Below are 17397 nucleotides of genomic sequence, written 5' to 3'. Positions count from 1 at the left end.
AATGCAAAGTGTCTAATTATTTAACTACTGTCCCCTTCACCTACAGCAGCATTCCAGTCACCCATTACAAAGAGGTTTAAATCATCCTTAGTACCACTAGCGACTTCATTCAGATCACTGATAATTTTCCCACACTGTCTTCATTCTGAGTGGAGGCACGCATTAAAGTTTACATTCTAAGCCACTGATGGTTTTGTGTTCTCCTGGTGTATTAGTTCTTCAAACAGTCCACAGGTGTACTGCTCGTATCCTTTCATTATCTGTCCCGACACTCTGCCTAGCACACCACCACTTGTTCTGCTCTGTTCTTTATTATGCTGTTGTGGTCTTCAGACCTGAGACTGGTTTGATGCAGCTCTCCATGCTACTCTATCCTGTGCAAGCTGCTTCATCTCCCAGTACCTACTGCAACCTACACCCTTCTGAATCTGTTTAGTGTATTCATCTCTCAGTCTCCCTCTACGCTTTTTACCCTCCACGCTGCCCTCCAATACTAAATTGGTGATCCCTTGATGCCTCAAAACATGTTGTACCAACTGATCCCTTCTTCTAGTTAAGTTGGGCCACAAACTTCTCTTCTCCCCAATCCTATTCAATACCTCCTCATTAGTTATATGATCTACCCATCTAATCTTCAACATTCTTCTGTAGCACCACATTTTGAAAGCTTCTATTCTCTTCTTGTCCAAACTAGTTATCATCCGTGTTTCACTTCCATACATGGCTACGCTCCATACAAATACTTTCAGAAACGATTTCCTGACACCTAAATCAATACTCGATATTAACAAATTTCTCTTCTTCAGAAACGCTTTCCTTGCCATTGCCAGTCTACATTTTATATCCTCTCTACTTCGACCATCATCAGTTATTTTGCTCCCCAAATAGCAAAACTCCTTTACTACTTTAAGTGTCTCATTTCCTAATCTAATTCCCTCAGCATCACCTGACTTAATTCGACTACATTGCATTATCCTCGTTTTGCTTTTGTTGAAGTTCATCTTATACCATCCTTTCATGACACTGTCCTTTCCGTTCAACTGCTCTTCCAAGTCCTTTGTTGTCTCTGATAGAATTACAATGTCATCGGGAATCTCAAAGTTTTTATTTCTTCCCCATGGATTTTAATACCTATGCCAAATTTTTCTTTTGTTTCCTTCACTGCTTGCTCAATACACAGACTGGATAACATCGGGGATAGGCTACAACCCTGTCTCACTCCCTTCCCAATCACTGCTTCCCTTTCGTGCCCCTCGGCCCTTATAACTGCCATCTGGTTTCTGTACAAATTGTAAATAGCCTTTCGCTCCCTGTATTTTACCCCTGCCACCTTCAGAATTTGAAAGAGAGTATTCCAGTCAACATTGTCAAAAGCTTTCTCTAAGTCTACAAATGCTAGAAACGTAGGTTTGCCTTTCCTTAATCTAGCTTCTAAGATAAGTCGTAGGGTCAGTATTGCCTCACGTGTTCCAACATTTCTACGGAATCCAAACTGATCTTCCCCGAGGTCAGCTTCTACCAGTTTTTCCCATTCGTCTGTAGAGAATACACTTTAGTATTTTGCATCCGTGACTTATTAGACTGATTGTTCAGTAATTTTCACATCTGTCAGCATATGCTTTCTTTGGGATCGGAATTATTATATCCTTTTTGAAGTCTCACGGTATTTCGCCTGTCTCATACATCTTGCTCACCAGATGGTAGAGTTTTGTCATGACTGGCTCTCCCAAGGTCGTCAGTAGTTCTAATGGAATGTTGTCTACTCCCGGGGCCTTGTTTTGACCCAGGTCTTTCAGTGCTCTGTCAAACTCTTCACGCAGTATCATATCTCCCATTTCATCTTCATCTACATCCTCTTCCATTTCCATAATATTGTCCTCAAGTACATTGCCCTTGTATAGGCCCTCTACATACTCCCTCCACCTTTCTGCTTTCCCTTCTTTGCTTAGAACTGGGTTTCCATCTGAGCTCTTGAGAGTCATACAAGTGGTTCTCAGTTCTCCAAAGGTCTCTTTAATTTTCCTGTAGGCAGTATCTATCTTACCCCTAGTGAGATAACCCTCTACATCCTTACATTTGTCCTCTAGCCATCCCTGCTTAGCCATTTTGCACTTCCTGTCGATCTTGTTTTTGAGACGTTTGTATTCCTTTTTGCCTGCGTCAATTACTGCATTTTTATATTTTCTCCTTTCGTCAATTAAATTCAATATTTCTTCTGTTGCCCAAGGATTTCTACTAGCCCTTGTCTTTTTACCTACTTGATCCCCTGCTGCCTTCACTACTTTATCCCTCAAAGCTACCCATTCTTCTTCTACTGCATTTCTTTCCCCCATTCCTGTCAATTGTTCCCTTATGCTCTCCCTGAAACTCTCTACAACCTCTGGTTTAGTCAGTTTATCCAGGTCCCATCTCCTTAAATTCCCACCTTTTTGCAGTTTCTTCAGTTTTAATCTACAGTTCATAACCAATAGATTGTGGTCAGAGTCCACATCTGCCCCTGGAAATGTCTTACAATTTAAAACCTGGTTCCTAAATCTCTGTCTTAACATTATGTAATCAATCTGAAACCTGTCAGTATATCCAGGCTTCTTTCATGTATACAACCTTCTTTTATGATTCTTGAACCAAGTATTAGCTATGATTAAGTTGTGCTCTGTGCAAAATTCTACCAGGCGGCTTCCTCTTTCATTTCTTAGCCCCAATCCATATTCACCTACTACGTTTCCTTCTCTCCCTTTTCCTACTACCGAATTCCAGTCACCCATGACTATTAGATTTTCATCTCCCTTCACTACCTGAGTAATTTCTTTTATTTCATAATACATTTCTTCAATTACTTCGTCATCTGCAGAGCTAGTTGGCCTATAAACTTGTACTACTGTAGTAGGCGTGGGCTTTGTATCTATCTTGGCCACAATAATGCGTTCACTATGCTGTTTGTTGTAGCTTACCCGCACTCCTGTTTTTTTATTCATTATTATACCGACTCCTGCATTACCCCTATTTGATTTTGTATTTATAACCCTGTATTCACCTGACCAGAAGTCTTGGTCCTGCTGCCACCGAACTTCACTATTCTCACTATATCTAACTTTAACCTATCCATTTCCCTTTTTAAGTTTTCTAACCTACCTGCCCAATTAAGGGAGCTGACATTCCACGCTCCGATCTGTAGAACATCAGTTTTCTTTCTCCTGATAACGATTTCCTCTTGAGTAGTCCCCGCCCGGAGATCCGAATGGGGGACTATTTTACCTCCGGAATATTTTACCCAAGAGGACGTCATCATCATTTAACCATACAGAAAGCTGCATGCTCTCGGGAAAAATTACGGCTGTAGTTTCCCCTTGCTTTCAGCCGTTCGCAGTACCAGCACAGCAAGGCCGTTTTGGTTAGTGTTACAAGTCCAGATCAGTCAATCATCCAGACTGTTGCCCCTGCAACTACTGAAAAGGCTGCTGCCCCTCTTCAGGAACCACATGTTTGTCTGGCCTCTCAACAGATACCCCTCCGTTGTGGTTGCACCTACGGTACGGCTATCTGCATCGCTGAGGCACGCAAGCCTCCCCACCAACGGCAAGGTCCATGGTTCTTATATCCCAAATGAAATATTATACAATTCCTACTGCAGAAATCACTGTTATAAGACAATTTCATTTCAGCTATTGTAATTACACCCATCGCAAACAGGCCTTTTTTTCTTTAAAATTTTAACTTATTAAGAAGAGTGCATTTATTGTAGACTCCTATTGTTGTACATAAGGTTACTGAGATTTATTCATCTCTCTATTGCGCCCCCCCCCCCCATCCCCCCCCCCCCCCCCCCCACACACACACACACGAAATTCAGAGAGGGTGGGTGAGGGAGACCGCTTATTACACAAAAATTTTCTGCATTTGTCATCATACTTTAATGGGGAGTATCCATATGGGTTTCCGATTGATGAATTTATTCCTATGTTCTTCATTTTGTGCCATAAATCGATGTCCCCCCATAGTTATAAGCAACATTCTCATCTCTAGGACAAAAAAATGCCTCGAATTTCATCTATTTATCTGTCCTCTATAAAGTCATTAAAACTTATCCCAGAACTGGAACCCTATTGGTGTTCCCTACACTCTCAAATACATATAGAGATGCATAAGATTACAGTTGCTTGTGTGGCATATCAGCTACCACTCTTCCACTAAGCAATAATAATATACAAATCTTTTGCATTTTGCTATAATTTTCTACTGTTGTCATCTTTGTGTATACAGTAGTGTTGGCTGAAACAATCTTAAGAGTCTTATAAAAATTAGATGTATGTGCTGTGAATGAACGTTTTCTGGAGAACACTTGATCCTACTTCAGCTTTGGTAAGATCACTGCACTGCCTAATTGATTTTCAGTGCAGTCTCATACAGAATTCAATAAACTAGAAGTATTTATTATTTTGAGTAAATGACAATAAGCTTTATCAAAGGCTGTTCAACGTAAACATAACTTACTAAAATGCTTTTGAATCTTGTGAAAAAACTTGAGGAGCCTGTCTCTGCACAATCACAGCCTGTGGAATCTGTAGTGCTCATATATAAGAACTGTTATTTTGTATTTCATGTTTTAAAAAAGGACCATAATTACTCAACATGGAACTGTTTTAACTTCAAGTTGAACAAATATATTTCAAGGACGACGCAATACATGAAAGTCACATATCAAGTGAACAGAGTAAGACGCGTGTCACTTTAACAGTCAAATCATCACTGAATCAGAGTCTAGCGGCCGCTGGCTGGCTGGCTGGCTGGCCGCTTAGGTGGCGCTGCTGCTACATGGCTGTCAGGCAGCACCGCATGTAGAGGACACGTGTAACTGTGCAGCGGCACTTTGAAAGATCGGCGAGTCACAACACTTTTCCCCTCTTTGAAGTTTTTGCACAGGTCTTGATGGAGGTGGCCTGTAGATTGCTAACGTCCATAGGTGTTGATTGACTGGCCGTAAAGTCTTGAGGAGGCGGCTTCCCGTACAGACGGAATTGTCCCTGATGATAACGGGTCGAGATGACAGGAGACGTGGGGGTCGAATCTGCTGGGGCCCTGTGCACCAATCTGCCAGTTGCGGAAAGTCCGGTTGTTATAACAGGAGACATGGGCGATGTGTCCGTGTCCGTAGGAGAAGGTGAGTAGAGTTGCTCCGAGAGATGATGGTCATCGGGTTCCTGCATGGGCAAGTCTCCTGTTGGCGTCAGTTCTTGTGCTGGCACCGATATGGTGAGAGGACTTCGTTGTGAGTAATGAGAGTTTCCAGGATCCCGAGCATCAGGTAGAGCTGAAGGTGGTGTAGCGGCATCCAGAACGAGAGATGATGGTCATCGGGTTCCTGCATGGGCAAGTCTCCTGTTGGCGTCAGTTCTTGTGCTGGCACCGATATGGTGAGAGGACTTCGTTGTGAGTAATGAGAGTTTCCAGGATCCCGAGCATCAGGTAGAGCTGAAGGTGGTGTAGCGGCATCCAGAACATGCATTGCCGGCACAAAAGGCTGAAGCTGGTCTGAATGACTCACTGCAACACCCATGTCCGTCTGGATTTCATACAGGCGTCGGCCACGGTGTCGTAAGATGCGGCCAGGACTCCATTTTGGCCGCCTGCCATACCCCCGTACCCATACAGCAGTGAACCAGCCAAGCAAAGGCACCCGCGGACGTGAGGTGGAAGGCCGCAGAAGATGAAGTAGCGTGCGAGGCTTTTGGCCGTGTAAGAGCTCAGCCGGGCTGCGGTCGCCCATGGGGGTGAAACGGTAAGCAGCCAGAAATTGGAGAAGCGCATCATCAGCAGCAGCAGCAGAAGAAGTCAGGAGGTTCCTCATCTGCGGACCAGTCGTTCAGCCTCACCGTTTGACTCTGGCTGGAACGGAGGGGCAGTGACATGCATGACGCCATGACGGGCACAAAAATCCGCAAAATCGGAAGAGGCAAATTGTGGACCATTATCAGTAACAAGAGTGGAGGGAAGGCCTCCCAAAGAGAAAATGCAAGCTAGAGCATTGGTGGTTGCCGCGGTGGTAGGCGACATGCAACGGACAATGAAAGGAAAATTAGAGTAGGCGTCAATAACGAGAAGCCAATAAGTACCTAAAAAGGGTCCTGCGAAGTCAGCATGAATACGCTCCCAGGGCTTCTCAGGCGAAGACCAAGGTGACAAAGATGACTTAGGGGAGGCGGCCTGTGACGCAGAAGGGCCGCAGGCAGCGACCGTGTGTGTAATTTCAAAGTCGATGCCGGGCCAGTACACATGACGGCGCGCCAGAGATTTTGTGCGAGAGACACCCCAGTGCCTTTGGTGAAGGAGGCGCAAGACCGAAGCACGCAAAGACGCAGGTACCACAACACGCGGCGAAGCATTTTCGTTGGAAAGGAGGATTACACCATCCCTAGCCGTGAGGCAGTAACGTAAAGCGAAGTAGTTCCGCAACGGATCAGAAGTCTTAGCGGACAGACGATCTGGCCAACCCTTCTGAAAACAGCATGAAACCCGGGAGAGGCTAGGGTTAGAACCCGTAACAGCCGCCAGCCGGTCCCCGGTGATGGGAAACCCGTCCACAACCCGCTGCTCGGCAACATCCAGGTGGAAACACACAAGTTCGTCCCTAACGAATGCCAGATCAGGACCCATGGGAAGGCGAGACAGTGCATCAGCATTCGCATGTTGAGCCATCAGCCGGAAATGAATCGCATAATTGAAATGAGACAAGTAAAGAGCCCAATGCTGGAGGCGGTGTGCAGCCTTGTCGGGAAGTGACGTTGATGGATGAAACAAGGAAACAAGTGGTTTGTGATCCGTAGTAAGATGAAATTTGGATCCATAGAGAAAAACACCAAACTTATTATGAAGAGCATAAATAATGGCCAAAGCTTCTTTTTCAATTTGAGAATACTTCTGTTGGGCATCCGTGAGCGTTTTGGAGGCATAAGCTATGGGTTGTTCAGAACCGTTACAAAAACGGTGCGCAAGGACTGCACCAACCCCGTATTGAGAGGCGTCCGTGGCAAGAAAAAGATGTTGGCCAGGTCGATAAGTAGCCAGGCACGGGGCCTGTTTCAGCATAGTCTTCAAATTCTGGAAAGCCGCATCGCATGATGCAGACCAGTGAAAAGGCACGTTTTTCTGCAACAGGCGATGCAATGGCTGAGCTACCGAAGCAGCAGACGGTAAAAACTTGTGACAGTATGCTATTTTCCCCAAGAAGGCCTGCAGTCCCTTAACAGATGTAGGGCGAGGAAGGGCATTGATCGCAGCGACAGTTTACTGAAGCAGACGAATGCCATCCCGAGAGAGTTGAAACCCCAAGTACGTGATAGATGCCTGAAAAAATTTTGATTTCTGAAGATTACACTTAAGACCAGCAGTCTGTAAGACATGAAAAACTGTGCGGAGATTCTGAAGATGTTCTTCAGTGGTGGAGCCTGTGACAACAATGTCGTCCATGTAATTTATACACCCAGGGACAGTGAGCAGTAATTGTTCCAAGAATCGCTGAAAGAGAGCAGGGGTGCTGGCAACCCTGAATGGCAATCGTTGGTATTGATAGAGGCTGAAAGGCGTGTTAAGGACCAGAAACTGCCGGGAGGCAGCATCGAGAGGAAGTTGATGATAAGCTTCTGACAGGTCAAGTTTAGAAAAATACTGGCCTCTAGCAAGTTTAGTGAACAATTCTGCACGTCGAGGCATATGGTAAGTGTCGATAAGGCATTGAGCATTTACAGTGGCTTTGAAATCGCTACAGAGACGAATATCACCATTTGGCTTAGCAACGACAATGACAGAAAAGGACCACTCATTGGAAGTGACAGGAAGCAAGACCCCTGAAGCAGTGAGATGATCCAGCTCCCGTTTCACCTGATCACGAAGGGCCCCAGGAAAGGGCGAGCCCAAAAATACTTAGGCTGAGCAGTGGGTTTGAGTGTGATATGAACTTCTAGGTCCTTTGCGCGGCCTAACCCAGGAGAAAAAAGGGACGAAAATATTGTCGACAAGAAATCCAATTGAGCATAAGGAATAGCATCACAGACGATACTGACAGAGTCATCTATGGAGAACCCAAAATCATGAAAGGCATCGAAACCAAAAAGATTCTCCGCATTACTATGGTCAACCACAAATATGGGAACAGTGAGAACGATCTCCCTCTATGATTTTTACCCTCCACACTGCCCTCTAATGCTAAATTGGTGATCCCTTGATGCCCCAGAACATGTCATACCAACCGACCCCTTCTTCTAGTCAAGTTGTGCCACAAACTTCTCTTCTCCCCAATCCTATTCAATACCTCCCCCATCTAATCTTCAGCATCCTTCTGTAGCACCACATTTTGAAAGCTTCTATTCTCTTCTTGTCTAAACTAGTTATCGTCCATGTTTCACTTCCATACATGGCTACACTCCACACAAATACTTTCAGAAACGACTTCCTGACACTTAAATCTATACCCGATGTTAACAAATTTCTCTTCTTCAGAAACACTTTCCTTGCCATTGCCAGTCTACATTTTATATCTTCTCTACTTCGGCCATCGTCAGTTATTTTGCACCCCAAATAGCAAAACTCCTTTACTACTTTAAGTGCCTCATTTCCTAATCTAATTCCCTCAGCATCACACGACTTAATTCGACTACATTCCATTATCCTTGTTTTGCTTTTGTTGATGTTCATCTTATACCCTCCTTTCAAGACACTATCCATTCCGTTCAGCTGCTCTTCCAAGTTCTTTACTGTCTCTGACAGAATTACAATGTCATCGGCGAACCTCAAAGTTTTTATTTCTTCCCCATGGATTTTAATGCCTACTCCGAACTTTTCTTTTGTTTCCTTCACTGCTTGCTCAATATACAGATTGAATAACATTGGGGAGAGGCTACCACCCTGTCTCACTCCCTTCCCAACCACTGCTTCACTTTCGTGCCCCTCGACTCTTATAACTGCCATCTGGTTTCGGTACAAATTGTAAATAGCCTTTCGTTCCCTGTATTTTACCCCTGCCACCTTCAGCATTTGAAAGGAGTATTCCAGTCAACATTGTCAAAAGCTAAAAACGTAGGTTTGCCTTTCCTTAATCTTTCTTCTAAGATAAGTCATAAGGTCAGTATTGCCTCACGTTCCAACATTTCTACGGAATCCAAACTGATCTTCCCCGAAGTCGGCTTCTACCAGTTTTGCCCATTCGCCTGTAAAGAATTCGCGTTAGTATTTTGCAGCTGTGACTTATTAAACTGATAGTTCGGCAATTTTCACATCTGTCAACGCCTGCTTTCTTTGGGATTGGAATTAGTATATTCTTCTTGAAGATACTAATTCTTGAAGATACGTCTGAGAATTGATGAGTGGCAGCAGAACCAGTATCCACCTGCATGCGAATATCTCGACCAAGTATTTGGACAGTGAGGAATAACTTCCCTGAAAGGGAAGAAGTACAATTGACAGACAACACAGAATCAGTATCAGTGCCATGTTCATGAACATCACGTATGCGGTCAGATTTGCAAACGGATGACACATGACCCTTTCTTCTGCATTTGTGACACACGGCCCAACGTTGTGGACAATCCTCTCGTGAATGTTTCGTAAAACAATGCGGACACGAAGGAAGTTGCCGGGGGTTTTGCTGCAGTTTCTTAGAGGTTTGTTTACGGTTAGACCGAGGCTGCACTTGGGAGTGTACTGCGGCCACGTCGGGCGGCGGGGACACGCCACACACTTCATCAACAGCACACAGAGGTTGTATTTCCCAGACATCTCCCCATACCTCTATTTGCGCTCCAGCAGCGCAAGAAATTTCGAAAGACTGAGCGATGGATAGGACTTCATCTAGAGTCGGATTTGCCAACTGAAGGGCATGTTGCCTAACTTCTTTGTCGGGCGCTGATCTGATAATAGCATCCCGTACCATGGAATCGGCGTAGGATTCTTTGTGAACTTCAGTAACCAATTGACACTTTCTACTGAGGCCATGAAGTTCAGCAGCCCAAGCGTGATAGAATTGATTCGGTTGTTTTTGACAACAATAAAAGGCAATACGAAAGGCTACCACATGCGTATGCTTTTGAAAATAGACAGACAGAAGTGAGCACATTTCAGCAAAGGACAAAGATGCAGGATCTTTCAAAGGAGCCAATTGAGACAACAACCGATACATTTGAGGTGGAATCCATGAAAGCAACAGAGAATTACACGTTTGGTCGTCCGTGACATGAAATGCCAAGAAGTTCTCTCGAAGACATTTTTCGTCATCAGACCAGCCTTCCGCCATCTCGTTGTAAGGAGGTAGAGACGACGACGAGAGACGCCCCGCATTTGATGCTGCGACGAAATCAAGAATCGCATTTGTGAGAAGCGTTTGCTGTTCTAAGAGACCTTGCAATAGTTGCTCTAAAGTAGCCATGCAAACACGTGGGTCAACGATGAAAAAGAAAAATTCACTACCTCGTTGCCAATTGTTTTAACTTCAAGTTGAACAAATATATTTCAAGGACGACACAATACATGAAAGTCACAGATCAAGTAAACAGAGTAAGACGAGTGTCACTTTAACAGTTAAATCATCACCGAGTCCGAGTCTAGCGGCCGCTGGCTGGCTGGTCGCTTAGGTGGCGCTGCTGCTGCATGGCTGACAGACAGCGCCGCATGTAGAGGACGCGCGTAACTGTGCAGCAGCACTTTGAAAGATTGGCGAGTCACAACAGGAACTTATTCCATTAAAAATTGGTTCTGTATACATACACAGTCCTGTAATTTTTTTAACTCCACATTTCATGCCTGTAAGATGATAAAAAGAGGCAACGATTTAACAATGTTTTTCCTTACATATATTATGTCTGAAGAACTAAATCTCAATTTCAGCTTACATTATTTTTCATTTCAGTACCTATCTAGTCAATAATTAACTGGATTGCTGCTTTGAGTCCTCAGTGCCGTGTGTTTATGCAATACAGCAAATTAATCGAATTACGAACAACTTGAACTGGAAGGAACACACAGAAAATGTTGTAGGGAAGGCTAACCAAAGACTGTGTTTTATTGGCAGGACACTTAGAAAATGTAACAGACCTATTAAGGAGACTGCTTACACTACACTTTTCCGTCCTCTTTTAGAATACTGCTGCGCGGTGTGGGATCCTTACCAGATAGGACTGACGGAGTACATCAGAAAGTTCAAAGAAAGGCAGCACGTTTTGTATTATTGCAAAATATGAGAGAGAGTGTCACAGAAATGACACAGGATTTGGGCTGGAAATCATTAAAAGAAAGGCGTTTTTCGTTGCGACGGATTCTTCTCACGAAATTCCAATCATCAACTTTCTCCTCCGAATGCGAAAATATTCTATTGACACCGACCTACTTAGGAAGGAACGATCACCACGATAAAATAAGGTAAATCAGAGCTCGTACGGGAAGATATAGGTGTTCATTCTTTCCACGTGCTATACGAGAGTGGAATAATAGAGAATTTTGAAGGTGGTTCGATGAACCCTCTGCCAGGCACTTGAATGTGATTTGCAGAGTATCCATGTAGCTGTAGATGAAAGAAATGTATATTGTTTACCAATACCGATACAGGAAGAATGGTCAATATTTCAGGGATATTACAAGAATTATCGTTTGAAACAAAAAAGACTAGTGAACACGGGCTCTGAAACGCATACCTTAAGAGTTATGAACACATTTTCCATAGAAGAGATGTGTTGCACAATAGTAAAGATGAATAAGTGCTCATAGCTGTTAAGGTATGCATTTTAGAACCTATGTTTACTGGACTTTTTTTGCTTTGAATGATCATTCCTGTGATATACCTGAATACTGACCATTCCTACCGGGATACTGTGTGTGTATCATTAAACATATTCCTACGAAGTTCCATTGTCAACTTCGCACAATATCTAAGGTATATTTTTGACACAGCTGTGCATTTCCCAAACATATTAAGATTATTACAACTATTTTGATACAGTGAGTTATCCTCCTAAAGACAAACGTGTTTCCATTGATATCCTTACTCTGCAAACAACTGATGTGCATGGCATAGCATCTTCCCATTGTACCTGCTTCTCCCCATTCCATTCACTTACAGAGTGTAGGAAGAATGGATGTTTAAACGCCTCTGTATGTGCTGTAATTAGTCTAATCTTGTCATCTCAATTCTTATGGGCGCAATAAATAAGAAGACTGTAGTACATTCCAAGTCATTTAAAGCAGGTACTTTATTCAAGATTTTTTTTTAAATAGGCTTTCTCCGGATAGTCTGTGTCTGTTATCAAGTTCATTCCGGTTCAGTTTCTCCAGGATCTCTGCATATAGGTCAAACAAACTTGTGACCATTTAGGCTGCCCTTCTTTGTACTTTCAATCTCCTGCTAGTCCTATCTGATGCGGTTGCCACATACTTAGGCAATATTCTAGGATGGATCACAGGAATGATATGTAAGAAACCAAAGTCTGTCATCTGCTTTACCAACAACAGGGATCATTCGACTTCTTCTTCTTCTTCTTCTTCTTCTTCTTCTTGTGGTTTTGTCCCACATTGGCACAAAATCGGCAAGGTTATTTATGCGTTTGGTATGGTTAGTTTAAAGGGCAATCTTGCTGGTGGTAAAGTGATCATTTTGACAGATTTTTCTGAGATCTATTCATTTGTCATTCAAGATAATGTCAGAGGATTTCATTGGGAGAAGAGCCAAGATACATCACACTCCTTTATGGTTCACTACAACAGGATTATTAGCTACTGCCTTGTTACGATATCACTACAGTTCATATGTTTATAATGAGGTTGATTAAATATTTGGGAATAACAATAGGAGAAAATCAGACACATTTACTACTTTAGTGACGAATTTGCAGCCCGTACTATAACTAGAATAACAGCTGAAAGACTGGTAGCTCATGCTAGTTTGAAGAGGTCTTTAAATAAGCAAATATTGATGCATCTTGATCTGCTTAAGTTCTGCGATGACAATGTTTCAAGTATCATTCTTTTATGTTACACAGACAGAAATTTAACAAATTCAGTTTGATCAGGATGGAAGGTTTGCAAAGGCCACACAACAGCTGGCACAAGAGAAAAACCACCAGTTAGAGCCCACTGGTTTATATAAGATCAGACTAAGCAATGTTTCCAATGACACTGCAGCAATCACAAAGTATTTAAAGCAGATGAAGAAATTACAACATTGGTCAGCTTTATGCCTCCCCATGGTCTCATTCATTCCTTCCCCTAAACATCTACAAAAGATACTTGCTGGATTCTAGAGCATCACATATTTAAAATGATAAAAGCACCATCAACATCAGGAAAGCAATATATTTACTTAGAATGTTAACAAGACAGTATTAGCAGTTTATTCAGTATGAAGCGCAGAAGACTTATTCTAGCCATACAGCGCGTTTAAAGTAAAACTTTCTGTATTTTGTTTTATTGCTGCTTATTGCTTGAATTTTATTTGTACACAACAACAATTACACTTTTATGGGCACAAAAGCAGTTTTCATTACTTTTACTTTCCATTTACAGACTAATGGCACTTTCAAGCATGTAACTGTGTATGAAAAGTAATAACTTTTTAAGTAATGTTTTCCAGCCACAAACAGGCATGGATCAAACATTAAACTACATAGCTTCTGAAGCATAAAGACTATTATCTCTAGATACAGCAAGATAAAAAAGGTTAAAGAACGCACAGTTGAGGTATGGGCCCCCAAAGCTACCCAAAATGTACAATTCTTGGCCAAATCCGTGCATAAAATTATGATTTACGGCTGGTTAAAGATGAGGTCTCCAAGTCACAGAATGTCTTTTCTGTCAATTTTGAAGTACGCCTAGTAGAGATGTCAGCAGATGCATTTAAAAATTTAATCAGTAATGTACTCTAATTCACCATAAAAAGTTGTTAAAGTATACAAAAGCAGGGGCTTCTAAGTTAAAAGTATCTTTAACAAAAGTTATCCAATGTTAGCACTTGGTATGTTTACAGGTGATGCGAACTTGGGACCCCTATCTACGAGAGGCTGAAGAAAAGGAACCAAAGGAGATATCAAGCTAAAGCTTTGCACATATCTATTCAAGACACTGTTGAACCAACACAAGAAATTTCATTGCATTCAGAAATAGTCAAGTGGGGACCACCTCTCAATCTGGTCCACTTCAGGTGGAATGACCCAGTTGCTACCAATGCATGAGAACAGTTCCAAGCATAGAAAACACTACTTAGAATGGAAAACTCTTCGGAAAAAAATCACTGAAAGGACATGGTGTCGATAGCAACCTCCAACAAATGATTAACTGCGAAGCAACAAGGTAGAAAGCTGTACTACAAAGAATTCTGGACAAAACTTTATTCCTAAGGAGTAGTAGTTTAGTTTAGTTTCCCAAGGGGAAAATACACAGATTGGTGATTTTGACGATGGAAGTTTTTTGGGAATATTGGAAAATACAATGAAGTAAATTGTGAAACCTCCAGCCAAAGTACAAGAAAACTGACTGATGAACAAGAGTACAATGGGTCAAGTCCACTATCATGGTAGTTGCATAATGAATTTATTTCTCTATGTGGTTAGAAACTATTGAAAGTCATTTTACATCAAAGATAGTGTCTGTCGTTTATGGAATTACATTTCCCAAAATGAGGTGAATGTACTCTTCTGTGGTATGCATTTCAAAATATACGGGAGAGGAACATAAGGTCATTCAAAGCTTGTGAAAGAGTATTGAGTTTATGACTATTAGCTGTAAAACAGCTAATGCCATAACTGATGAAATACTGTCCGCATTAAAAACTCTTGGGAGTTCCACTCGTGGACTGTCGTGCTAAGAGCTATGTCAATAGCTCTGTCCACATTAGAAACTCTTGGGAGTTCCACTTGGCGGACTGCGGTGCTCAGAGCTATGACAATGGCTCCAAGACGCAAAGTTACTAGTGGTGTTCAGTCAAGAATAGTTGGAAAAGAAAGTCTGCCACTTATTCTCCCTGTGGAGTACGCACTTTCAACAGAGTTTGTGTCAATACTGCTGAACTGAATTATGATGAGGTGACATTTTTTTGGACCAGTGCTCTGCAATTACTTGTTTGAACAGTTACAGTAACAGTATTTATAGCTGAAAGATACTTTAGTAAACCGGGGAACTTTTTAAATAAAATAAAAAAAATAAAAAAAATAAACTGATTACGAGTTGTCCACGTTACAACGTAGCTGAACAGTTCAGAAGTCTGTACCAAGGGGTCTTATTTTGTAGCCAGCATCTATGACTGACATAGACTCTAATTTTAGTTTTTTAATTTTAGTGCATTAAATATAGTTACGGAGGTCATTTTTAAGTAAAATTATTTTCTAAATAAAGTTTAGTTTGGACTTGCAAAAATGTTACGATTATTATCCACTGTGTCTTCTGGTTCACAAGTTCTCAAAAGAGTGTGGGAAAGAAATAACCATGTAATATTTATGTAGCATGCGACTGTAAAATAAGGGTATCCTGTCTCTGATCCTGGGCTCCAGGGCACATAACTGAATGTGGGGGCCACGACAGCATAGGTCCCAACAAAACTTCCCTGAGGCACACCGTAAGTTCCTCTTACATATGTTGATGACTCTCCAACACGAGATGAAACACTGAATCGTCCCTACCAAAAAATCATCAATGCAGTCAAACTTTGTCTGATAACCCATACAATCACACTGTTGATGATAATTGTAGGTTTAGCACTGAGTGGTTTCCCCCCCCCCCCCCCCCCCCAGAAATTATTTGGCAATGCCTACTCAGTTGATGTGACAAGATTAAAAATGACCATGATCTAGTTAATTAGCTACTTACTGAGCACTTTTATCAAAATTACACTCAGTTCCAGAAGACTGGTTTGTGCCCTTTCCACATTTTTAAAACAGAAAATAATCAGACAGTCACAGTGAATATAATAAAGAACCTGATAATCAGAAGTGAGCAACACTTATCATGACACAAAGAAGGCACCAAGTTTCACCATTTACCAGATGTTTTATACAGATAACTTATTTAAGTTAATTCTTTTCAAGAAGGCAGGAAGTGTTCATATCATCATCCAAGTAGAAGGGTGTCCCATTACATTTATTAAATCCAAAAACTCTGTACAGATTACACAATGAGTCCTAAGGTATATTTCATGATTGGCATATGTACATAATATGCACAAGTCATCAGATTACAGACAGAGAGAGAGAGAGAGAGAGAGAGAGAGAGAGAGAGAGAGAGAGAGAGAGAGAAGGGGGGGCGGAGACATACAGGTCAAATGAACAATTTTATACCACCTCATGGAAGGATGACATGTCTCTTCCCATGTAAAAACAGTTATCACAATTAACATACCAATGGAAAAATGGGTATGACATATAGCAACTGTGAAAAACTCCAACTACAAAAGTTTAACATTAATTTACCTGTATCTGTTAAATGATGCCACAGTGTGTTAACAGCTGGACAAAATGACTGCAAATACTTCTTTTACATAAACAAAAGACCAGTGTAATCACCCTGCGGTAAATGCAATGCAAGTTACGTATAATCCATTGCTAATGACTAACTAATATATGGAGTGAAAATATTTCTCTTAAGTTACTCACTGTTCCGGTCAAATAAAACTATAATAGTGATGTTTGAAATTTTATATCACCTTTCATATTCCTCGCGGTTCCCGAGTAGACGTTCAAGATAGGCGTAACTAAAGGCACGAAAAAAGCAATTTCCGTCAGGTCGCGTTCGGCGAATACTCTTATATTTTTTAGCTAAATCCAGTACTTTTTGCCTATATATGTCGTCGGCCGAATATTCGCTTTCCAACGAAGAAATACTTTGGATATCACCAACAAGAGGCGTTGTCTCTGAAATCTAAACAGAACATTTTCTTCTGAATGAAACTACCAAGTCACATCATCTTAACATGCAGAGTATAATTTGATGAGTTACTTCTTTTTCTATTCTTCTTTGTTGCTGCAAAATCAGCTCATCTTGGTTGGCACCTGCACAGTGGGAATACAGAAAATCCGCTATTTATCAGTATGTTTATAGTAATAAGGCAACTGGTCTTCAAACTGTTTGACAATACACAATACGCGAGAGTCTTTTGACAACCGACTAACAACTTACTTGGATCGAATTTTTTATTATGCAAATCATTACCGTCCTCCATCGTACACTAATTAAAATAGTGAAACAATTACTCAGGCATAGTACGCTTCAATAAATCATCAGCATTCAATAATTCGCATCACCCCCCATAGAATCTTCCAGCGACACACATTTTCGTTTTCGACATAGAGTTTTAAGCACAAAGAGCGCAGATTTGGTATCATGTTAAATAAGAAATGGAAGTTCTTGTATTTATTGTGGCAAAAATTAATTGCA

General features: G+C 41.7%; 1 protein-coding gene across 1 annotated transcript in view; it reads right to left on the bottom strand.

The window, feature by feature from the left end:
* The window catches only part of LOC126091899 (ubiquitin thioesterase otubain-like), a 71863-nt gene extending 54542 nt beyond the window's left edge, over positions 1-17321 (bottom strand). Inside the window, exons 1-3 of the mRNA XM_049907198.1 lie at positions 17140-17321; positions 16960-17012; positions 16667-16881 (exon numbers count right to left, since the gene is read on the bottom strand). Of these exons, the coding sequence (XP_049763155.1) occupies positions 16667-16881; positions 16960-17012; positions 17140-17182 (311 nt within the window). The 5' untranslated portion in view covers positions 17183-17321. The remainder of the gene's footprint in view (positions 1-16666; positions 16882-16959; positions 17013-17139) is intronic.
* Between the last annotated feature and the right edge of the window lie 76 nt (positions 17322-17397).

This window comes from Schistocerca cancellata, chromosome 7 (genome assembly GCF_023864275.1).
Source record: "Schistocerca cancellata isolate TAMUIC-IGC-003103 chromosome 7, iqSchCanc2.1, whole genome shotgun sequence".
NCBI lineage: Eukaryota > Metazoa > Arthropoda > Insecta > Orthoptera > Acrididae > Schistocerca > Schistocerca cancellata.
This window is presented reverse-complemented; position numbering and strand designations above follow the sequence as displayed.